Consider the following 25489-nt stretch of genomic DNA (forward strand, 5'->3'; position numbering starts at 1 on the left):
ACATTGTCACAGCCCAGAATGGATCAGGTGCCCACAGCTCTATCCATAAAACCTCCCAACTTTTAAAAACTCCTCCCTCAGTCTCCAAAAGTGCTGGGATTACAGGCCACGTGCTGCCTTACTGCTGACATCTGCGCGCTGCCTTTCAGGTTGCAGCTTCTCCTCCCTGAGACAGTGTTGGGAGAAGAAAGCGCCTCCTGGGCACGGCAGCTGCGTTCGCATGCGCTGCAGGGAGCACCTGTGTAACTCTCGGCTTTTGTTGCTCACAGGTGGAATAGAATTATTGATGAATAAATCCTGGAGGAAAACACGTCTCTAAGCACAGGCAGAGTTGAGCTCTAGGAAGTGCTCAGCCTTACTCTGAACTTGTGTTTTGATTTAGATCCGGTGTATCCTTTCAACAACCCTGCTGGCTGCTATGCCAATGGCCAGATCCGAGCCCATGGAGACCGGTGGCGGGAAGACGACTGCACCTTCTGCCAGTGCATCAGCGGCGAGCCGCACTGTGTGGCCACAGCCTGCGGGCAGAGTTGCGTGCGCCCCGTGAAGGTGCCCGGGGAGTGCTGCCCTGTGTGTGAAGGTAGGCCTGCTCGTGCTAATGAGTCTGGCAAAAGTCTCCCGTCTGAGAAATTTCTGCCAGTGTGTTCTTGTTTGTTTTTTTATTTACTCAGACATAATGTCTGTTTCATGCTGTTACTGGTTGCACATGAATTTATTATGTATCTCAGACTCATCATTTCGGGGAAATGTTGCAAATTTAAAATGAGGATAGAGTGGTTTTTATTTTGCCATTGCACATGTGCTTATCTGAATACACCAACAAGGATGCATACATTGTAATTCAGTTCGCTGCAAACCTAATTAACATGCAAAGGTCAACACCAAAACAAAATTGGAAATAAGATTCATGACTAAAATACAGCTTGGCCCACTTGTACAGCCCAGGAGTTTTGATAGAAACAAAAAAGAGCAGCGCCATCGAGGGCAGTTGCGCTCCAGTGCCTCCTTCTGTGCTCTCTCCTTACTCCTGGCACCGTGAAGGCCTGGCTTCCGGCTTTGTGCAGGCTGGACTCGGGTCATGGTTGCCTGCATCTGCTCTGTCTCCTCTGTTCCGGGGGGGAGGCGTGCTAGAGCATTTCTTTGTCTCAGCCGCTGTTCCAGTTCACTTCTTGCACCTGGGAGTGTTCTTCACACACTTGCACACACTTCTTGCACCTGGGAGTGTTCTTCACACACTTGCTCCTGCTGGTGCTGTCTTCTGTCCAGTGCAGACCAAACATTCCTGCTAACAGCGTGTCTGGCCCCCAGGAGCACATTTGCATAGTAAAATGAGCTGGTGTGGCTCAAAACATTAATCCACTTTGGGGAAGGGTCCTCCGAGAATTTTTAGAAACAGATGAAGAAGCTGTGAGGTTTTTCCAGAAGGTCAGCTAAGGCGAGCGAGTCATTTAAGTATCAAGAAGTCATTTGCTTCCACCTACATTTTAGGAAATTTAAACTTTAGAGTTTACTGACTAACTTATTTAACTGTTGTAGGATGAGACTTTTTAAGAACCTGGGGGGGGGGGGAAATTGTATAAAAGGTGACCCGTGGTGGGCTCCCATGCTGTGGACATCACCAGTTCTCTCAGCCGTGCTCTCCCCAGGGTGCAGCTGCCACATTGCAAGTTTTCACAGCTTCCAGGTGACTGGTGTTGTGGAAGTGCCCTGTGCCTGGTACAAACAACCTGCCAATCCCCTAAGGACAGCGGTTTCGTGCTGGAGAAAGGAGTACATGGAAATAGGTATCATCATTGCTGGCTTTATAGAAAAAGGTAGCTTACTGACACCAGTAGAGGCAGAAACATCTGTCTCCAAGAATTAAGCACGATCCATTATCAACTTGAAATATTTAAGAGCCAGTGTGTGGGTGATACTGTAATTTCAACAATGTAAGTATATAATCCCGTGAGCACTACCCTTTTCACCTCTTGAGTCTTCATTGATCAGTTTAAAATAAGACTTAGAAAGCTTGTTTAAAAAATAGTGCCATGGCTGGGGAGATAGCTCGGCCATCCAGGCACCTGCCTGGCAAGCTCAAGGACCCAGGTTCAATCCCTGGTACACATGCTGTGCTGGCCTCAGAACTCTAGGAGCGCAGTGCTGGTCCTGAAACCAGGCATGGTGGTGCATGCCTGTAATCCCAGCACTGGGAAGGCTGAGACAGGAAGATCACTACAAGTCTGAGCTGCATAGTGACCCTGTATCAAATAAAATAAAAAATAGTGTCTTTCCAACAATAGTAAGTAAAAGGAAAGCAAAAGACAGCTCCTTCCTCGCTCGTCTTTTGCATTCATCAGCACAAATGTGGCTACGAGAAAAGTGTGTGTGTGTGTGTGTGTGAGAGAGAGAGAGAGAGAGAGAGAGAGAGCGAGCCTGAGTTACACCTACCTCATGTAGGGATTTGCGTAGGGAATGCTAGTTTGGTTGATTACTTTTTGGATTCTGCAGTATCTGCCTGGAATTGTAATCTAATCTTCCACTATTTGATAAAAATAAATAAATAAATAAAAGTTTGGGTGAGGTATTCTAAAAAATTAATAAGCTTAAATTAATAAAAAAGTTAATAAACTGCAGCCTTGTCTTTAAGAGTTCCCAGTCCTCTGGGAACCACCAACCATGTTCTGTTGTCAATTGGAAGGTAGGTGCCTTCCGCAACAATGACAGCTACAATTAGTTTCTTCCTCCCAGTAACACCTACCAGGCTGCATTTGGAGATGCAGTAATGCACTGCAGTTCAGAAAAAGCAAAGATAAATAAGAGATATCCGTAACTTCAAAGAACCTAGGCTAAAATTTAAAGTTAACAAGGAAAAAAGAAATATTCATATGAGATACTAGGGGCTAAGTGCTTTATGTACCCAGTGTCTTTTAATTGTCACCATAACAGTGTGCCGAAGCCTTGCTGTCCCATTTAGAAATGAAAAAATTAAGGTTTAGAGAGATTTAGATAATTTCCCTTCAGTTGCCATTGTGTCACATAGCTGGGATCATCTGAAGTCTCTTGCGTTCAGTGCATTTGGATTTTGTTCCCCTCTCCTGGAGTGACCCAGCGTACCTGTGCACGCTGCCTGAGTTCCCTCGTTAGCGTGTCTTCCTCTGGCTGTGGCTGCACTGGGAGAGATGAATAGTGCGGCAGGGAGAGAGCCACGAGGAACTTGAGAGCTACTCCAGCTACTCCAGGGGCGGAGGACCGGATGCTGCACCCACCTTCGCCAGGATGCAGACCTCAGGGGAGCTTGAGTCTGCCACCCCCTGCATTCCCTTCTCCTGCCTCCTGCCCTGGCAGCCCTCTACCTCAAGAGCCAGCCGGCATCTTTGTCATTTCCACTTCCGGCTGTTTTAGTCCCCTCTCTTGTCTGTCTCTTTTGTGTGCTGGCACTTTACCTCTTACAAAACTTTTCAGAAGAATCTATTTTCTAGTTCTTAGAGAATGAATTTATTTTGCAAGTGATTTTAGAATATCAAAAAGATTGTATAAATGGAGAAAAGCAAGGTGTTCATATATAGTAAATAATCCACCAACATCATTTACAGAAAATCAGAGCCACTGTTATTTATGCAGGTAAGACCCCAGCAAATTCACAGCACACAAATACGTAACAAGTGTTGACTCTAGCTCTGCTAGCCATGTCTCAAGGTACGTAAAGCCTGATATTGGAGGCGAGGAGCCCACACAAGGACTGGGCCATGGGCTCTTCTGAAGTACATTACTGCATCTCCAAATGCGGCCTGGGAGGTGGTACTGGGAGGAAGAAACTAATCGTAGCTGTCATTGTTGCTGAAGACACCTACCTTCCAAGTGACAACAGAATGTGGCTGGTGGCTCCCAGAGGACTGGGAGCTCTTAAAGACAAGGCTGTTACTTGACAACTAACTTGATTCACAAGTACCTAAGTGCTTTTTAAGTTGGCACTTAAGTACTCTCATGATGAAGTCGTAGTGAGTTATTGTCAACACCTAACCCAGGTGTACAGATAAGCCGTTCCAGTCTGCGTGTCTGTAGCTAGTTACGGCCTCATCGTGTGTTTGCTGCCTTTTCTTTATGTTTCCTTTTATTCATTAGTCTCAGTTTTGTTTGGATCCCTGTAAAAATCAAGAGTGGAAACGTAAGGGCAAGCATTTAAAGTAATGTGATTTAAGGATACACGTGGAAGGTGTGACCTTCTATTTTTAAAAACTGACACAGACAAGGGAGGAGCCAGCAAAATTGCACCTGCATCCCCATCCAGCACCATTGTGTCACTGTGTTTGTAACTCCGTGAGAGTAGCTGGCCTCTTTCTCACACGCTGACTGTGTGCCAGGCCTCAGTGCTGGAAGATTTTGTCCACCCACAGCATCCTTCCCAGGTGGTCACTCAGATCCCAGTGGGACTCACTGTGGGGCATACAGCTCAGAAGTGGCAGCAGAATTCTGGAGCCCCAGCTCTGGACCCTAAGTGTGGACTGTCTCTGAGACACACAGCACCCCAGAATACAGCTGTAAGCAGATGTTCAAAACTTCATGGGTGAATGCATGAAAGCAGAAGAATGCCTAGGAAGTCCTAATCCACAGGTCCACGTAAGGTACCACATATGCTGACCTCTCAGAGCCTAAAAAGCCATCAGCATTTGGGACCCTTGATCAGTTTAAGAAAGAGTAATGTCAGGATACCTACATTTAAGAGCAGAAAGCGGAGTGCTTTGTGTGCTGCACAGGCAGGGCCCACACACCCCAGGTTACCACAACCCTTGCGCTTCATGGACTGGACGCCCTTTCCGGGCACTGCCCTCTTTTTCCCTCCAAGTAGACCGGGCACCCTCTCCAGCCATTCTCATCTTGCTCCTTCCCAGTGGTACCAGCTTATATTTGGGCTTTTAGAGAGTGCTGTGTAATCTGCAGTCTCTTCCTGATTTATCCCCTCAAATCCAGAGTCACAGAATTTCAGGGGCCTCCCTCAACTGCAGATGCTCATCACTGTCCCATTTTCGTGTCTTTAGGGCTTGCCTCATGTGTGAGTGTACTGTATTATTTCATTTACACATAAGCAACAACTTTCTTAAATGTCATAGGCATTTAGAACAATTTGTTAATTTCCCCCCAGTGTTATCAAGTATAGGTGCTTCTGTAAAGCACTGAATGTCAGAGGGACCTTCAACACAGCACTCATTTCCATTAGAGGAGGTTTATTTTTTGGTTTTGGTGCCGAGGACCGAACCCAGGGCTTCCAGCTTGCTAGGCAAGCATTCAACCGCTGAGCCAAATCCCCAGCCCCACTCATTCCATTAAAAATGCGATCATTGAAGGTAAGATGTGGGGAAGGACACTTGACTGTGATGCATGTGTGACTTACAAGATGTGGACAGCTGGCAAGTCACCTTAGCCGTGACCCCTGATGCCAGAGAAGAGCATTTCGTCATGATCTAAAGTGTGTTAGTGTCAGACCCAGTGTGCTGTCTCCTTGCTGTGGCAGGGCCCTGCCCAGGTGACTGCTGGGACTCGGGTGTTCTCCCTGAGTCTTGTGCAGAGCCCCTGCAGGTGGAGCTGATGATGTGCCACCTTAGAGATTTGGGGGGACTATTATTTTCAGGTGCTAAGAATATCTCAGGCAGTGTTTAAAAGATAGCATTCAAAAGTACATTCAAGTTCCCAGTAAATAAATTCCATGCTTGTAGTTGGGTGAACGATGTCTCCTTTATTCTGTTTGTTTTTCTGACACTAAAACAAAATTCATTTTTTGTCTCAGGCAAGATGTCAAAATTATTTGTAGATTTTCAAAGAGGGGGAGCAGTGGTGGGCATGTAAGGGTTCATCATATAATTTTATTTTTGTATTTCCAAAACTCTCTAAAGTAAGAGTTATTGGCCAAGCTGTTGTCTGAGACTAAGCCAACTTTCAGGAAGTCCTAATAATTTTGTCTACCTGAATTTGATCATTTCTGAAAGGAATAAGAAATTCATCTCTGGGCGATGTATAGTGGCACATGCCTATAACCCCAGCACGCAAGAGGCTGAGGCAGGAGGATCACTGTAAGTTCAATACCAGCCCAAATGTATAGCAAGACCCTGTGTCACACAAGAAAACAAGAAGGAAAAAAAAATGATTCGCTGTGCATGGATTCTTTCAAATTCTCTGGATTTAGAATGGAATGTAATTGAGCCTGAACATCAGCTCTCCCCTCTGCCGCAGCCACCTGGCTTTTGTGCACCACTCTCTGACTCGGAGAACCCATGGCCCACTGGGGCCAGTGCTGAAGATGAGGCATTCGACAGACCTCAATCGGTGTGTACTTAGTGAGCCGCTTTAGTGTCAGCTTCCCTTAGGAAGTGCGTGCTGCACTCCTTTATGTGGGGAGAGGTCTGTGAGCTGTCACTTGGAGTCTCCCGTTCTACTTTCATAGAAGGGTTGTGTTGTTTTGTGTGAATGTTGCTGTAATTTGAATCAATCTGCTCTTCAACTAAGATTTTCACTGCCAGAAAAGTCTGTACCAGGCACATATCTGGGTGGGAATTCCTTGAAATAAGAAAAACATGTTTCCAGCCCAGCCCATAAAGCTTCCTCACTGAACAGTATCTCAGATGATTAAGTTACTGCTTCTGTGGCAGGGAGTCAGGCATAGTCTGGCTGACCCCACAGAGGCAGGGAAGTCAGAGATGCCGCAGGGTCGCTTGTTATTAACGTTCTGGGACGTAACAGGGATCAGAACTCAAGTTTATGGGCGGTAGTGCTCCAGCGCCATGCTCTATGCTATTATTAGTAAGCCAAGAATAATAAAATATTCGTAATATCCCGAAGACCGTTAGGCATGCTGTTTCATCCTTTAACTCTAAGTGTCCTGGAAACTAGTTCCATAAATGGAAATTAAAATTTAACAGTGTTTTCTGGATGTCCAAATAAGGTTATATGCTGGGTAACAAATGCATAGCAGATGACCACACATTAAGCTTACGTCTTTAAGCTAGGCGTCAGAAATTTCAGTGGTGAATTTTCTGATATTTTTATTCTCTAATCATTTAAAATACCTTCTGATATTTAAAATAACATTAAGCTGTAGATAAGATAACTGTAACAGACGTTCCCATCTGACCTTGAAGTATTGCTTTCAAGATTGTGTGGTTTTCAGGCTACGGAAAGGTAGACCATGTTCATTCCACGCAAGTGGCTTCCTTTTCTTGTCCAACCCATCACTTACATCGATAGCTAAACAGGTGTGACAGCAAGCATTGCGGAAGTGGTTCAGAGGGGAAGAAGTGCTTGTTCTTGCTTAGAGTCAGGCATTCTGCAGCTGCTGCTGCTGGTTCTTCAGGGCTGCTATGTCTTTGCCTGTGTAGTTTTGTGCTTGGTTTTTGGTGACACTTCCAGGCTGACTGAAGTTTTACAAATAAAAAGTAAGGTTGGTATTAAACTCTTCAAATAACAATGATCAAACTGCTCACTGCTTTGACTGTTTGAGTGGCTCAGAACTGATTCTGAGATCCGTGCAGAAAGTCCTCTGCTTCTGAGTGTGCAGAGCAGCACGCAGAACGTGGGCTACTCTCCACTTCCCCAGCTGTCCATCTCTCATACCTAAAGTGGCATTGTTGCTGGGAGTCTCTTGATTTTTCTACCAAGATAGTAATTGCATCTAATAGATCAGACTGAGGCCTGCTAATTTTCATCTAATCAACAGAGGCAGGAAAACATAGTCTGGAATGCTAAGTATGTGAATGAAAAATATTTAGTCATTCTTGAAATGATAGGAATGTTTTTCCAACAAGCTTAAATAAACACAATCTCTTTTGAGACTATGTTAAACTTTTTTGGATAAGAGACAACTCTTAGGCAACCAAACAGAAGTTAATGAAGGTTATTAAGAGATGTGCCCTTCAGAAAAGGCTTGCAGACTTTGAAAAGAAAGATTCCATCTTCTGTAGGGTAGCCATTGATAAGCGACTAATCAGGTTTCCTTCTTGCTTTTGTCAGTCCAGTAGAATTTCACATTTTAATTAGTAACCGAGGCTTCCAGCTTTAAAGAGGTACTCTGCTTTGCCTAACTTTGGCAGTATCCAACCATCTCACTACAATCTGCACCTTCATCTCCTTTCACTGGTTGTCACAGCTCTGAGGCAGTGGATGGATGTGGACCTACTTGTATTTAAAGTACCCGATAACACTTTTCCTGTGAAGCATGTTAGTTTATTCCCACTACTACAACAAGGTCTGATTGCAAAATGAGATCATTTTAAACATTCAAGATTTACATACTCAAGTGAAGTGTGTCTTCTTTAGTCATGTGGAAAAACTGTTCATGTTGTCCACACATGCAATCATTCAGAGTACTTCTGGTGCTTCTCTTCTGAAACTAGCTTCCAAGCTCACAGCAGCCCTTCAGAATATCTTCAGCTTTGTCACTCCCTAACTTTAAAAGTTTATTAGCTTGTGGGAAATAACCAAAGTCATTCATGTCTAAGCCTGAGGAAAAAGGTGAGTAATCAAGCTGTACAAAAGTGTTCAGAAACAGCAAACAGTGACAGGAAAATAAAAGCACTTTGTCTTCTGTGACATAGTAATTTGCTCTGAAAACAACTCTGAAGGCAGGTTTCAAATAGAAACTTAACATGACTACCATTTTTTCACAAGCTTAGAGTCTCCAAAAGTAAGGACTTCTATCAGTAACTCTTCATTTGTTAGGATAACTCCTGGTGTGTTTATTTTTTTAAAAAAATTCACCAATTACTTAGTACTTTTATGACCTCTAGACCCCAAAGGCATTTGCTGAAATGGTGAAGCTGCAACATTCTTGTGAAATTGTGGGTGTTCCATTCAAGCAGACACAATTTAAAATAAATGAGATTAAAATAATTTGCCCATACAAACAGCCCTTAAAATAGGTGGTGATTCAATAAAATTCATTTTTACTGTTTTTATTCTGTAATTCTGCTCCTGATGATGCCATTTCACACTCTTCCCTGGCAGTGTGAACAGTATATATGCACCACCGGACAATGGGTAGTACAGGAGAGCCCTTAGCCCTAGAGAGTGAGCAGTGGTAGAGTTGCGCCTGAGGCCCTGTTGCAACTCGCTGCAGTTCTGTATCTATCTGCTTACTGCAAATGCAGTGCCGTGCCACTGTATAAAATGTCTGCTGCAGTCTTACTGTGAACCGAGGGATCACAATAAAGAGAAGGAATGTCTCTTAGAGGACACGCCTTTCCCATGTGAGGATGTTCCTACCACTGGAGACCACTGAGCAGATGGGCACAACATCATTCCCATATCTCAGCCTCTCACAAGACTTCTGCATGCTTACGCCCTCAGCCCATGTGCAGATGGGCAAGTCCACTCCGGGGGCTTAGTAGCGCCAGACCCTTGTCCAGGCAACAGACCGTCAGTCAGTCCAGTCTAAATTTGATGAGGGATAATAATAGTGAACATTTAGCATGGTTTTGAAATTTGGCAGAAGACAGAGGACATAGTACCTTGTATTTGAGACTCGAGTTTGAGTTACTAGCAACCCAACTGTTTTTCTTCACTGTTCCCATCTATAGCGTACCTGTTTACACATCAAGTAGGTTTTGCTTTCTGAGAGATTGGCTGGATATACCGGGCTAGCTTGAAATGGCCCAGTTCAAGGCCCCAGACCATTTGAGTCCATAGCCTTGAGACCCCAGCTGCCCATTGGAAACAAAACTGGCATCAAGGCTTCAGCTGTGTTTTACACGAGAGGGAAACACAGTAAGACTCTCCAGGAAAGTTGTGAGGCCCACTGGCACTTGGTGACTGTGGGCTCTAAGAGTATAGCTTAAGAGTACTGGAGCAGTCTGGGCCTGTTTTTCACACTGGCTGCTGGAGCTGACAGAGGTCCCAGCTAGACCTCGGGCATGCATTCTGCGTGCTAATCTCAGCCCTCACTGCAGCGTGTTCTTTCCTACTTACAATGTACTTGGGTACTTTTTAAGAGTTTGGGGGTTTTTTTGTTTGTTTTTTCCATAACTGGAGGCTGCCTTTGCTCTATTACAGACTCAGATGAGGTCTATTTACATAGTAGTTGATGTATTCAGGGTCCACTACAGGCCTGAGCCTGGGACTTGTGGTAGTGGAGCCGCCCTCAGTGGGGCCACCAGGACAAAGGCTAGAGACCTTGTTCTTCTGTACTCCAGTTGAATAGCTATTGCTTTTCATATCCGCTAACTTGTAAAACAGTCCCAGGAGTCTGTATTTGCAAGTGAACCTAAAATACATTCAGGAGATAAGAGCTGAGTTTGGATTGCCCTCAGCTTGGGTACTGCTCCACAATCTCTCATCTTTCCAAACCATAACTTTGTCATCCTTCCTAGGAACCAGGTTTTCAAAAAGGTTCCACAGAGACAAATTTTATTGGGAGTAGGAGTCTAGTCAGATGGCCCAAGTTGTGGGACAGAGAATAACAACATTATTCTTTCAGGAAAGAGCCCTCAATATTATCATTATGAACATAAAAGTTGAATTTTACTCCACCGGACGTTCCATTTGAAATCACTGGCCTACTGAAATTAAGATTTGCTGATTTTAAAAAAAAATGGTTTTTAAGGGTTCCCTGTAACTTGAGAATGGCAGAACCACTGGCAGAGATACTAAAATAGTATGAATGATACTATGATAAGTTTGCCCTTGACCCTAAAGATCTAGCAAGGCCTCCCTCGTGAGAGAGGAAGAATAGGCCAGCTAGGCTCGCAGTCATTGTTCCAGCTCACATCGGAGGAGTTGATGACCAAGAGATTTCTGTTCTCTTGGAGACACCACGGAATAGTCAGAATGCGAAACAATGGTCTCAGACTGCGACTCAGCAGAGGTGAAAGGCGCCACTGGCTGGTCACTAATATGCTCCAAAGCTTACCAGACCATATAAAACAACATCACAGACTGCCCCACAGCCCAAATGCTTTTCATGTGTTCATTGGAGATAGAAAATGATGCTTAATTTACAATGGATAGGGTGCAAAATGCTGAACTGAATATCACACCATTTCAAAGCTGTGCACTTGAGATCTGTAAAAGGACTTACTATAATTCATTAATTAACCATGAACTGAGACAGGTTCTAGTTCTAAGCAGGCAGTATTCTCATTACAACAGTCTTACCAATGTAACCTTTAGGGTTGGTCTTCACTTTAAAACCTTCTTTGAGGCTCATAGGAATGTTATGAGGTAGGAATTACGATTTCCATTCTATGGAAACCCAAAGAAGGTAGTTGATCATCACATGCCATGTAATGGAGAGTCAAGACTCAAGCTGAAATGGCCTTGAGGTTGCTTTTCTTCAGAAGAGAGGGGATGAAGAAGTAATATGGGGAACATGGAAGACTTTGATCCTTGTGGCTCAGGTTCAAAGCCATTCTTGCTGCTGGCTCCATTTTCATTTAGAGACTTAACTACTGTGTTTTGACCTCTGTGGCCTAGCGATTGATCCCTAGTGCTTTCGATGAACCTCTGCCTAGAATTTTGACCTGCAGAAAAGCAGTTTTCTGCTTCCCTTTGTCTGTGGCCGCTGCCTCCCTCACCTGTGACCATTACTCATGCCCAGGCCTGCTCTCCCTGCATTTCTCTGTCTTCTCTAGCTTGTCTTCTGCTGGCATTGTTCACTCCAGCCAGACTACTCCAGGTCACAGGCCCTGACCATTGCACTCAACTCCTGACTAGCTTGAGTAAGTTCAAAGGGGTACTCTGCCCTGCCATCGTGCCAGGGTATGAAGTACTGTCATCAGCACTTACCCATTCTAGTCTGGGCTCTCCTCTTTACTTCTTCTGATTCCTACCAGTCTTTGCTTCACTGTGCAGTAAATTTACTGAGCAGCTGGTAAAAAGGCCCATACTTCCCCAGAACAAGATGAGAGCCTGAGTTGGAGGAGTGCCCAGCTATTTTCAGGGCTATTTCAATAACTTCTTTTTTTTTTTTTTTCATTTGGGAGCATCAAGGAAAGAGATAGTGCCAGAAGTGAATTCTCCAAATAATTCAAATTTGAGGTACCAGACATTAAAGAATTTTGATAGGAGGCCTTCTACAATGCTCTGTGTACTTCCATGCATTCTTAAGCTAAAGATAGAGATCATACTTTAGCTCGCTGCAGGAACCTGAGTGTTATTGCTGAATTTTTCATTTTGAATTACTCGGATTTAGAGGATTTTCTTGCATTCTCACTGTAACAAACATAGCAAGTTCACAACGGATCTGGCTTCTCTCTCAGCAGAGTTCATTGGTGGTATCCAAATGTATGCAGTGCTGAGAGCCCTGCAGGACTTACTCTCCAGTCCTGCAGAAGCAAGGAAATCAGATACTCAAGTAAAAAAAAAAGAATATAAGAAAAAATATAAGACAAATATAAAATGTCTAAATTATTCTTGGAATCTAGTCGTTTTATGAGTTATCTCAAGCTGAATTCCTGGAAAAAGATAATCCCACTTTATATAAGAATTTTTTAAATTTATCTTTTGTGGTCATTTAATATTCTTATAATCATACTACTGTCTTTTCTTATTAAATATGAGATTGGTAAAGGAAGGAAAATACGTCTGACAGCCAAGATTCCTAAGAAAAGCATACAAAGTCAATAAATAGGTTTAAAATAAATATATGATTATTTCTCTGTCTGACCACAAAATAACATAAATCCTGGGAACATTTTCACACCATTCGTTTTAAAATAAAACGAAAACAAGTACTGTAGAAATTACAAGACTGTAGGTGTTGTTATGAGAAATATATACAAAGAAAAAAGGATAGCTAAATGTGTAGTAGTTGAAAGAATTTGAAAATTCCAGCTACAGATTTTTTTCCATGACTTAGTGAGACTTTCTTACATACACATTTATACTGCATGGAAATTCCCACTACGAGATTAGGGAATTTTTGTATTTTCAACTTTTTCATTAATAGAATTTTCTCTGTAGCATCATTTTTGAAAACTTAATCTTTACAGTGCTTCTCTTCCCAGGCTCAGTTATGTGGACAACTTGATGATTTATTTGAATGGTGTTCTGTCTAGTTACGGGTCACATGCGAAAAGCAACTGCGGTAACAGAATGACATATGAAGATACAGTGAAACAGATAAGCTATCTCCTTCTTTCTGACTTGGCCAGCCTCATCTCCAGTTTTATGGCCCTGAATAGGCTACCATTTACTGGCGGGGATGTAGGAGGCCTGATATATTTAGCCATTGAGCTGCTGTATAAAGTGAATAAAGCTTTGGAATTTTCCCACTCATTGGATATTCACATGGCTTAACCTAGTCCAGCCAAAAGAAAAACACAACTTAGGAAAGAGAGTGCCCAAATTAAGTCTGAAAAGAGAACATAATAGTTCACTTTTTTTCTCTCACAATCAAATGAGTGGGCTTGGGAATTTACAGTGCAGAGCTATGTAAAACATGCAGCATGTTATTGAAGCCCAAGAGGAAAAGCAGTAAATGAGAAATGCTATGAATTAGCTTCATCTGTTTTACTTCTCCTATTTGAAATTTATCTCACTTTTAAAAGGCACATAGGAATATATTGGACTCCTTAGTACGTTTTCTAGAAATCTGTCTATAGTGAGGTCTTTCAGAATGACTTCCTTGGTGGGGCTGCGTGGTGGGGATGTGTGGCAGCCAAGGTTGCTATGCCAGGCTGACCAGCCCTGCCACTCACCTGGGCACAGCCCCGCTGGCAGCACCTAGATGCACTGCACACTGTGCGTGAGTGACCGCGGCGGCGGCAGCAGCGCTGCAGCTGCCCCGCGAGGGCTGCCTCTGGCTCAGTCCTGCACAGCTGTGCTCTCCAGACCCACACACCCCTGCACAGGAGCAGCTAACCAGCTGTAGCTTGCCGGGGCTGCTAGCCAGAAAGAGTGCTTCCCTCCTTCCTCAGTGGCTGTAGTTAGTAGTATTTATGGGAAAGATCCAGCTCCTCCTAATGACATGTGAGAAGGATCTAGTATGGAATCATTCAAAACCAGAAGTTAAGTAGTATATAGGTGCGACACTTATATTAAAAGCATCTGTTAATATTTTATTTAAGCTGCATAAACATGGAACATAAATACCAGTGATTTTTATCAGTTGTTTTAGAGGCAAAGTAAGATAATTGCTTTATATTTTAATATAGCTAGGTCAAAATATATTCTTACTGTTCTGCTGTTCTTCAAAGTCATTGAGTTATGTGATATATAATGACTAGTATGAAATTTTAAACTAGCATTTTAAAAAGTTGAATTTGAAATCTACCTTTGTATTTCCCTTGCTGCTTTTGAAAGAATTCTCAATAGAATAGCAAAAATCAAGAAAACAGCTTACACTTGCTTGACACATTTGTAACACCTGCGTAAGCAGATAGACGTTGTTTCATGATGTATTTCTGTGGCCTGGAAATTAGGAGCAGGATTTTCATTCTAACTTTGTATTCTTGATCAAATTCGTTATGATCACAATATCTTAATTTCCCAATTGAATAGAGAAAATGGCTTTAGGAAATATTTAGCCATCAATCTAAAACACTGACATTGTTTTCCAAAAACTTAGTGTCTGAGGCTCTCTAATTCTTGAAAATATCAACATTTTCTTTAAAATATTTCTATTACTAGAAAAATATGACCAACATGTTAAGTTTATGTTATTGTGTATTACAAGAGGTTTCCTTCCAGACTTTTGTGCTGTAAGACTTGGGACGAAAATTGGTGGTTCAGCATCCATATTTTAACACAATCCCCACAACTGTAAAAAAAAAAAAAAAAAAAAAAAAAAAAAAAAAAAAAAGCTCTTCTTGGCTCTTGGCAGTGTATGTTGCTGGAAGACTCTAAAATTCATTCAAGGAAACAGCAGTAGTGACTCCCATTCAGATACAGAGTAGGAAACAGCGAACTGGATATAGATATAACAAACACCCATTTTTGTTCTTTATTGCTTCTAGGCTCAGGAACTATTTCTAGAATTCTTCTCCACAAAGAAGCTGTTCCAGGGTTCCCTTTAGAAATAGTTGTAGCCAAAGACAATGAGTTCCTGCTGTTTCAAGCCTTCTTCCTTTGGAGGACATTAAGGTATTTCTTCAATTCCTCAGCTGATTCAATACAAGATGAGATGGAATTTTAGGGTGATCCTGTAAGAACTACTTGATTGAATTTTCCCTTGGCCAAGCCCCACCGTGTACAAGCCTTTCCTCATTCTCCCAAACAAGGACATCCTAAACCATTTTTTTTTTCCTTTGAAAAGGGTTTGCTAATACATCTTCCTACCCAAGTAATTTCTAGGGGGACAGTTTTCTTTGCTCCAAGCAGCAAGTCTCATGTATAGTGATGTCTCAAGAAGTTTTAGCAGGACCTCTGTTCACCCAGATTCTGTTCACCAAACTTGCCAAGGACAGAGGATTGCCATCATCTTTCCACAAAGGCATGTACTCCCTGCCATGTGATTCTAATGCCATCTTCCCATGTAATACTAGAGGAGCATGGAAGTGTAGGATTTAAATGAGACTCTTGTGGTCTGTGGACATTAGATATTTTTCATAAGCAAAGCACTGTTCCATAGACTGGAGAAAAGTGTGGATGAACAACCGTTGCTGACAAACGTATTCCAGGATGCCGTAACTTAGAGACAAGCAGAATGCATGTTTTACATACTTCCCAGATTTGTCTCAGTGCACAGCCATGCTGTGATACTATGATTCTAGATTCTTCAAAATCACCTCTTTTCCCACTGAGAATTTCCTTGGATTAAAATCTATGTTTAAAAAAATCCAGCATCTTAGTTCATTATTTCAGAACTGCAAATACAGTGTTGATGTAAAATAGTTTCGTTTAGAATAATGTTAAAAATTATTCACTTTGGAGTCATCATTCAAAACAAGGGATTGGATTTCCGTTTTCTCATAGCACTTCTTTCTCAAAGAACTGCCCTTGTTATGAGTAAGATGATTCATTTTGAGATTGCATATTAATATATTGAGCCAAAATCATATTTTCGGATCTGTTGAATGAGACCAGATCTTTCTGTAGATCATTTATTCCTGTGTTTTCCTGTTGTAATGTTGATCTCACAGAAATGCAACTATTGTAGGTACAGACTCATGTAATGGGAAACAGAGCACTAAAACATAGGGAGAATGATGAAAGGCAGTAGCACAAACATAGGATATGATTTCAGGTGAAATATTAGGTGACATCGAGGTGCCTACAGAGGCATCCATTATGAATCAGGTTATTCCAGGGACAGAATCAGCAGCACAGACCCATGTGTCACCATTTCTGTGTGTGTGTGTGTGTGTGTGTGTGACCGTTTCCGTGGGGTTTTAAAATTTGCTCTAATTTATAATAGGAAAAAGGACATTTATTTATTGCTTTATTAAATGTCATAAAATGAAGGGGCAAGTGTTAAAATGCCTTTCAAAAAATTAGTCTTCTATCTGTAGCTACTGAGTCACAGTGAAGATTGTTAGGTTTACCCTAACATATCAAGGAGAAATTGAATAGCTCCAGGGTAAAGTGACAGTTTTCATAAAATGATTTGTTCACTTTTTCTGTGTCTTAACATTAAATATTGAAGGTGTCAGAATTTGCAGGATGTACACATACTAGTTTCCTCCATTAATGTAGGCCATAAAGAAATGGAAAACTATTACCTTTTAGGGACACAGAATAATTTCTGACCTCTTGCATGGGCCCATATTGTCTGAAGCCCAGGGGCTTCCATCCAACAGTAAGACTCCCATTAGCTCAACACTTACCGCACACATGTCCAGGCCACGCCCACCCAGCAGGTGTATTTGCTTTTCATTGGTTTGCTTGAATAGGAGCTGTTCTGTGGAATGCTCCAGGGAAGCATTTCTCACCCTGGAGTGCGGGTATTGGGTGCTCATCTGTGACTGCACACCATTTGGGTCAAACACAGGGCTATTCAAATCAGTGTTGTGGTTGGATTTCTCTTTCATTTTTCAGCCAAAGATCATAATCCTGATCCTATTCATTAATCATAATATGTTCTCGAAGTAGCACATTCATCATTATTGAGGAAAAGTATCATTTAGAGGCAGAAGATCACTTTTGTAGAGTTGGACAGTGTGTTCTCTTAACAAATCCCCACAGCTTAGGCAAAGTAAAATTCCATGCCACTCCACAATTACTGTGCATTTTCAGTTAAACCTTTCCCAACATACACTTATCCATGCTATATTTTCTGAAGGCAGAACTTTTCCATAAGCTTTACATATTAAACACCAATAAGGAATACAAAGTTCTAGTCTGTGTAAGTAAGCTTCGAACCTGTTTTGTAACTGTTAAACTGCCCACTAAAGCAGCCCGTGTGTAGTCCCAATCCTCAGTCTAGTAACTTTCTAGAACACAGAACTCCTCTTCACTGGGACAACCTGTGGTTGGTTTATTTAAGAGCTGGTATAAATTATCCTGTCTTAACACCTATGGTTAGAATAATTTTAAAATGCCAGGTGTGGTGGAGCACGCCTGTAATCCCAGCATTTGGACCCTATCTCAAAACATAGAGAGAAAAATAATTGTAATTAAACAGTGGCAGTCTGTGACTGAGGGCTAGAATAGAAGTCCTATTTTTGGTGGCTAACAACCATGGTAATAAAAAGAAAAATGAATAGGTTGAAAAATGAAGATGTTTATGGTAAATTTTAGGAGAATGGAGGAAGGAGACAATGCTTTCAGTATGTCTTGAACTTTGCTTTTTATGTTTACAATTATCTGTCAGAATTCTTTAGTCATTGAAAAATTAGAAATTTTATAGTAGTGGAAAGTTTATGCTAAAATTTCATGAAGATGTTCTTTAAAACGTACTACAGTAAAAGTCGAGAAAGCACATGCATTTTGTTTGGGAGAATGCTGGCAGCCATCTTTGTCTCCTACCTGTGAAGCACTGAATCATTGTCCCCTTTTAGTGGGAGGATAAAAATGTAGAACCTCAGTCTTAGCAGTGGCAGCTACATTTTGGTCGCTAATTTTGGTCTGTCTTCCTTGGTAACAGGAGATGAAATTGGAGAAGACAGTGTGGACTAATGGATAGAGTATTGGACAGGAGGGCAGGAACCTCTGCGCTGTTCTATTCCCAGCCTGCTACTGGGTTGCTATGTAAACTTAGATAAGCCACTTACCCTCTGTGTATCTCATATTTTCCATGTGTGAAAACATAGGTACAAACATTCTGTACTTGGCTCGTTCACAAAGATATTGTGAGAAACAGCTTACTCCGAAGAAGTTCATAGTATCTTTTGGTCAAAGAGTTGATATATAACTATGTCACTGTCTCTATTTCCTTTGAAACACTCTGGCACTATAAAAACTGTCCTGTATCTATGCACTGCAGAATAGATAGCGTTGAACAGGCTGCACGGAAACAAAGAGTAGGATTTAGAGCCAGACTGCCTGAGTTGGAATCTGAAGTCCACCACTAGCTATTGCGGTGACCGTGGACACGTCAGTGAGTCCTCATGGGGATGGCAGGAGCAGCCACCTGCTGGAGCATGCAGACATTGAAAGCACTTAGGAACAGAATAGGCAACGTTGTATAAATCCAATATGCTTTATGCTGGCGTGCGTAGTGACTCGTGTTCCCCGGAGCGGTTCTTCATTCTCAATGTGGAGAAGTAAAGCACCCCTCCCATCTTGGTTTCTTCTGTGCCTGTTTCCCAGCGTGCCTGCTTGTTCTTTCTCCTGGATGCTTGTACTCACTATGCCATTCCTATAAGCCCCTCTGTCCTGAGGGTAAGCTCCTAGGCCCTGCTACCCGTCATATCATCTGTCCTAAGTGAGGAAATGTCACCTAAAAGATAAAAGAAACCCAGGTGTTTTAAACTATTCTCAAAAGCATCTCGGGGGCTGGGGAGATAGCTCAGTGGAATACGTGCTTGCCTGGCAAGCTCAGCATCCCGAGTTCAGTCCCTGGTACCACACACACACACAAAAAAAAAAAAAATCTCTGATTTATTAATTTGAAAAAATGCTGATCAATTTCAGAAGCGTTGCACAATGCAGAGTGAAGTCATTGACCCTGGCAGCTGTGTCCTGATAATTATAAAGAATATTTCCCAAAGCATCAGGAAAGAAATAGAACACTTAACCATTTAATAGAGTTAATTGTAACCTCTCTCGTGTGTATTCTGTAGTGGTGACCATCAGAGGGATTGTATGAGGCAAACGATTCACACAGATTGCTCACACACAGAAGCATCAGAGTGGCCGGAGCGTAGCTCAGCTGTGGAGCGCTTGAGCAGCGTGCGTGAGGCCCTGTGTTCAGCCCCCAGCAGCAGAAACAACTGTGGAACATTCACATTTTCAGAAATCGAGACACAAATATTCGTTTCAAGGGTAGTGACAAGAATACAAACTTAGAATTGGTTGAATATTATTTATTAGATTTCTGTAACCTGCTGTTGTGTGGGATTTCAGAGATGAAATAGCGTCTAGGAGGTACTCACATGTTGCATTGATTTTTTCCCCCTCTTTTCATTATTAGAACCGACCTACATTACAATTGATCCGCCTGCATGTGGGGAGTTATCAAACTGCACTCTGACCGAGAAGGACTGCGTTTATGGTTTCAAGCTTGATCACAATGGTTGCCGCACTTGTCAGTGTAAAAACAGTAAGTAGACAGTAGACTTTTCCTGAGACCTAATGTGATATTGTCGACGTATTTTGTATGATAGAATATCTTTTCCACTCTGTTCACACATTCACTTAACAGCGTTAAAGAAGCAGGAAATATTTTTTCACTTAGCTCAACAAATACACAGTCATCTGAGGAAAAGGAGCTGCTCCTGTGCTCCGGCTTTCATCCTCACTTTTTTGTGTTCACATAGTCCTTGCTGTCCAGTGGCTGCAGGGATGTGGTCCCAGCAGGCTCTGCAGGGCATCCTTCTAGCCACTCAGCACCCTTGCTGAAGCTGGCAGGTGACAGAAGCCCCTTCCCATATGTGGCAGTCATCAGCCTTCGAACAAGCTGGTCGTTGTTGCCCCAGCTCTCCTACCATGTCCATTCCAAGCTGTGCATGGCCTCCCGGATGACCTCTGAAGCTAGACGAGTATGTTTCTCTCAAAGGGGAACATTGGCTATCCAGGTTTAAAACTATGCTGAATTCCCCCTATTCCTCTACCAGCATGAGCTTCCTCTGTGTCCTTCACCATCCCTCAGGAGACAGGTTTCTGGAATTTACTTGGTCTTTTGCATTTGCTGACCCTGTGGCATTGTTGCTACATAAAATGTAGCTCAGAGACAAAGTACTCCAAAATTTGGCCTGATGAGTGCAGCGCAGTCATGTGGCCTGAGTTAGCATGAGCTCTGTGTGGACCAACCTTGAGCTTACAGTCATGACGGTCATTAGGTACTTTTTATATCAGTTGCTGTTAGGTGGCTCTCGTCTGTTCTGATTCGAATATTTGCATTTTAGTCATATAAATTTAGGGTCAGGTTAATAAGGAATTATACTAATAACTTGAAACCATTTTCCAACTAACCAGAATTTTTTTTTTATTTTGATACTGCGATCTTAGTCTTTCACCTCCCAGCATATAGTAAATAAGTATAGTGTATTTGTCTCACCTGAATCATTGGATTGAAATAAGCTGCACAAAATCAAGAACAGAGCCCCAGGATACGACATTGAGCGCCATCTTCACTCCTTGCAGGGTTCTAGTTAGCTGACAGCATGTCTTCCCCATGTCAGTAAGAAAGCCTAACACCCAGGGCCTGGTAGCTTGCCTCAAATCAAAATGCATTACATCTGCAGTTTCCTTTGCTGGAAGCCTGATTTTCTAAATAAGACGAAGCTGGTGGAGAAGGGCTTTTTCTTCCTGAACCTGTGGTCTGGCTGGCTCTTAGTGGTCAGTGTGTTCTTTCTAATTGTCAAAATTCACATGGGTAACTCTTCTTTCTGAAGAATTTCACTTTTGAAGAATTCTTAGTTCCTACCAAGTTTCACTTTCTGTAGTTTTTAGAATTCTGTGTCCCCTTGACTTGACATCTGACCTGTTTTCTAAAATCTCTTTCTGTTCTCTCTGCTCTGTACGAAACATAGACAGATAGTGGTTCCACAATAAGCAGATTCTCTGTGGGTCTCTGGGTACAATAATCCTAAGCACAGAGGTTTGGACTTCATCTATAGACATTCACTTTCTGATTTATCAGTTACTTGAACTTCGCAGTCCTCTTAAATGTAACTGTTCATCACTTTTTTGTAAGCTATTTTTTGGTGAAGAAGATACAGCATAAGAGTTGAGTAGTTCTGTATTCAGTTCCATGTCACCATCACGCTACCTGCATAGTGGAGTTGGTGCTAGAAGAGTTTATAAAGCCATTTCTGAGCTTATGATCGCTGCCATCTTATATTGTCTCTGGGCCCCACCCCCTGGAGCTGGCCTGCCTCCCTGCACTGGGCGCCTGCCTGTGTTCCATACCTCCCTTTAGAAAGCCAAGTTCACTGGAAGGTTGCCTTGGCAGCCACATTTGTTTACATAAATGGCCAACCTTGTCAGTTTAACACTAAGGTAATTGTGTTAACTGTAGTGTTTACATTTCAGTCCTTCTAATCCTTCTGCAGGATTCTGATACGATCATGCCTAAGTGTTTTTCTTTCTTTTTTTTTTTTTCCTGAACATTTAAAAGTCTAAAACTACAGATTTCATTATGCCTTGTCATATCTCTCATGTCCTTCACCTGAGTTCTGCTCTTCTAAAATTTGGGCCCAAATGTTTATATAAGATTCCTGTCATTTTACGAGGAACTTTATTATGAAGTCCAAACAAGCAGTATTCACTCAGCTATCATTGCAGCAAATCAAAAAATGCCCCTGATCTTTTGCCAGATCAGACTGTTAGCAAGACTGTTAGTTAGACCTTCTCTGCCTTGTCTTGTGTTAGCGTTGATTTCTGACATTTTGCAGCGAATGTCCCTGCACGCTGCCTGCAGCAGGCTCCATGCTTGTTCACAGTTAGAAAGGAATGTGTGCCGCTGCTGCTGTGTTAATGATTTTAATGATTTTTAACAAATCAATCTTTTCTAACCATCCATTATTTGCGACTTTTGCCTATTTGTAGAAATATCTGGTCTTTATTTCTTTTCTCTCCTATCTTCTTTCACCAGCTGCTGTGTTCTAGGTAATATATTAGGCATTAAGGGCCACAGAGGTTAATAAAAATGTGTCTACTCTAAGAAAAAGTCTCCAATAGCCAAAACATTAGTCAAATAATTACCACACTAAGCAAGTACTATAACTTCCAAACTATATCTGCTGAGGAGAAACTTGGGAGCTTGAGGAGAACTCAGGCTTTTGCTTATGCCACAGTAAGGAAGTCACTGACCTCTCCAGGTCCATCTGTGGTCTGCGGTACTCAGCACTAACTGTCCCCTGGTTATTGGCCACATGAAGTAGGCAGGGAACCTTCAGGATCGCAGCACCTTTGGACATCCTTCTTGTCCGTGATAACATGGGAGGTCTCACCCTAATGACCGTATAGCCGGCTCATCGCAGATGCTGGGCCTGTCCTAGCCTTGCCCTCGCATTCTGTCACCCCATACTTCAAAATGTGGATACTCAGTAGAATAAGTATCATGGATAATCATGATTTGTCAGTTTGTTTACATCATATAGAAGTCCAGGCATGTGCGCTTCACCCTCCACCTGCCCACTCCTGTTCACCCCCCTAATCATTTGGACAATTCCAGGCCACACCTTTGGGAGCTGGGTCAGATTAAACCAAATGACTGAGTCCTCCATTGTCAGCTCTCAGCTCCCACCCAGACTCTGGGGCTCCCTGAACCCGAGAAATCCAGGCGGTTTGCCTTAGTTCTCTGGGCCAGTACGTCCTCATCAGTAGAGGACAGAGATAGACCCTAACAAATGGGTTATTTTGAGGACCACATAAATGAATGAATACAAAATTATCTTCGTTGCCTGACATGATAATTGTTTACTGTGAAGGCTGGGTTATGACATGCTTTTCTGAGTCAGCCAAAGCTAACCCATGTGGAAAACCCCAGCTTCCTCTCCTCCCTGTCCCCACACATGCCTCAGCTTCTTCCTGAACTCTCCCAATACTGCCGCCAACAACTTTCCTTTCATATTTTAATTTCAACCCTTAAATGTTCTCTTTCTCCTTTGGTTTCAGGAAAGAACAAGTCCCTCATAGGCATGACATAGTTCTTTTTCCCCGGGTAACTACTCAGTGTTTATCTTGTCCAAAATTCTTCTTCATGGTATTTTTCTGCATTCCATCAAAACTTTTTTAATTACCCAGTCCTAAGCATTTATACCTAGGTTATCTCTTAGGGGCAGGCCTAGTTCTCATTGGCATCAGATTTCATAGAGCAAAGCCAACACCAAATAATCACTCACTTTTTTTTTTTTTTTTTTTTTTTTTTTTTGGTGGAACCAGGGATTGAACTCAGGCCCTTGCACTTACCAGGCAAGTGCTTATTCTACTGAGCCATCTCCCCCGCCCCCAATCACTCACTTCTTTTCATTCATCCAGCATTTGTTGAGGGTCTACATAGGCTGAGCATTAGGGAAACAAAGAAGGTAAAAACATCCTGACCAATAAAAGCTGGTGATAGTGCTAACAAGATAATATATTGTGATGATACTATGATGTAATATTAGGAACATGGACAGTCACCTTTGGACATCCTTCTTGTCCACAATTGCCCCTGAGGCCTCACCCTGATGACCGTACAGCCATCTCATCTCACAGATGCTGGATTAAGATAAAAACTCTGTGGAAATATATCCTTCAAACATATTTGCAGAGTATACAACAAAGGATTTTTTCTTTCCTTTGAACATATTGTAGTTTTGCTTTAATCTGTGACAGTATCGTTTTTGTAAAGCTAAGCAAACTGATATATCAAGGGTATACCAAGGTATATGGAGAACTTAGGTTTTGCCTGACTTAGTTTCTAAAAGATATATTTAGAATAAAGCAATTATGGTAGAAAGTGTTTAGGAAAGTATAGTAGCCACTAAAAGTTAAAAGTCCTTTAAGCTATTAATATCCATTTATTGGTGCAAATTGTTAACCACATTTTTAAACAGAAATGTTTATTACTGTTAAACATGATATACCTCACCTTACAATATAAACTGTATTAAGTGAGCTCATATGAATTAAATGGCATCGATCTTCCGGCATCTTTTTGTCCACATCTGTAAGTGGACTTACCTGGGTTATTGATAACTTCTCTTCCAAATTTAACATTCTTTGATTCTAGAATTAATAATAATTTTACTCACAAACTGTTGCACACATGTAAAATTAACGGTAGCAAGGGGGGAACAGCCTGCGTATCTTTCGTGAGATCTTGGGCAGGCACCACAAGGAGGTGGTACATCAGACCCAGAGAGGTGGGCTGTTTTCATTTCATTGTGCTCCTGAACTAAGAACAACACCCGCCAGGGTCAAGATTTGCCATGTTGCTTTTCTTTTTAACTTAATCATCGCAGGAACTTAATGACACCATTAATCCGAGAGTTTGAAGTATTCCCGCAATGTGGGTAGCACCCACTGCCATCCTAGGGGACCCCATCTGCCTCCTGGTGTGCATGAAAGATACATTGCATTCACTCATAATCCTATAGTGAATGATGGCTAGAGATGTGGCTTGGTGTTCGAGTACTTGTATAAGGTTTGTGAGAGCCTGAATTTGATTCCCAGCACAAAATACAAGAACAAAACTACAAATGATGTTATTTTTCAAAATAAAGGGGAAAGAAAGTGAATGGTGCTCCTTACAGTTGTGCTAAATCTTAGCCCAAAGATCATAAAAAAACTTTTCTTCCAAAGCAAGTAGGAAGTTTCCTGTGTAGTAGCTATTGATCAGCCATAATGTGCAGGCCCTGTCGTTTTCCATTTTTTATCACTCTTTTCAAGGGTAATTTCTCCCATAGATTATAAAGCATTGTTAGATCACAGTAGAATCACAATGCTGAAAAAATAAAACGTCAAACTCATTGGTTCCTATGATTGCATTGAGTGGTGTACTAAAGCTTTCCAAACAAACTTAGGCCCCCTCATTAGGAATAAGGTCATTCTAGGCTGCCCATTCCGCTCTTAAATTTTTACCTTGATGCTGCATTACTGTAAAGAAAAGCTATCATTGATATATATAAGCCTAGGACTACTTACATGTTTTCTGGGGGATGTTAAACAAGTGCTGTTTTTTGGAAAATATGTAGTACAATCAGAGTCCATTTTTTCCTCCATTGATGTGGCCGTCCTGATGACAGTGGGGGAGCAGAGAGCAAGAACGCTGATTGATCCTCATTCAGCAAATCGTTCTGAACACCCACTCCATGCCAAACACCAGGACAATCGCTGGACTGTCAACACACAGAAATAGGGTCCCTTTCGATGATGAGCAGAATTGAAATAGTGCAGACTAGAGCTTTCAGGTGAGTGGTCCCAAATCAGGGAAGTGTAGAGCATCTTGGTGGAGGTGGTATGGCTAGTATGTTTTCTAGTTAATACTCTTTTTCTT

The 25489-nt window shown here is 42.1% G+C and overlaps 1 protein-coding gene across 2 annotated transcripts in view; it reads left to right on the top strand.

Moving 5' to 3' along the window:
• The window catches only part of Crim1 (cysteine rich transmembrane BMP regulator 1), a 187767-nt gene that overhangs the window by 121156 nt on the left and 41122 nt on the right, over positions 1–25489 (top strand). For both annotated transcript variants that reach the window (XM_004627610.3, XM_023711217.1), the window contains exons 7-8: positions 383–580; positions 19475–19603. In XM_004627610.3, the coding sequence (XP_004627667.1) occupies positions 383–580; positions 19475–19603 (327 nt within the window). The remainder of the gene's footprint in view (positions 1–382; positions 581–19474; positions 19604–25489) is intronic.

This window comes from Octodon degus, unplaced genomic scaffold (assembly GCF_000260255.1).
Source record: "Octodon degus isolate 3935 unplaced genomic scaffold, OctDeg1.0 scaffold00020, whole genome shotgun sequence".
NCBI classification, from domain to species: domain Eukaryota; kingdom Metazoa; phylum Chordata; class Mammalia; order Rodentia; family Octodontidae; genus Octodon; species Octodon degus.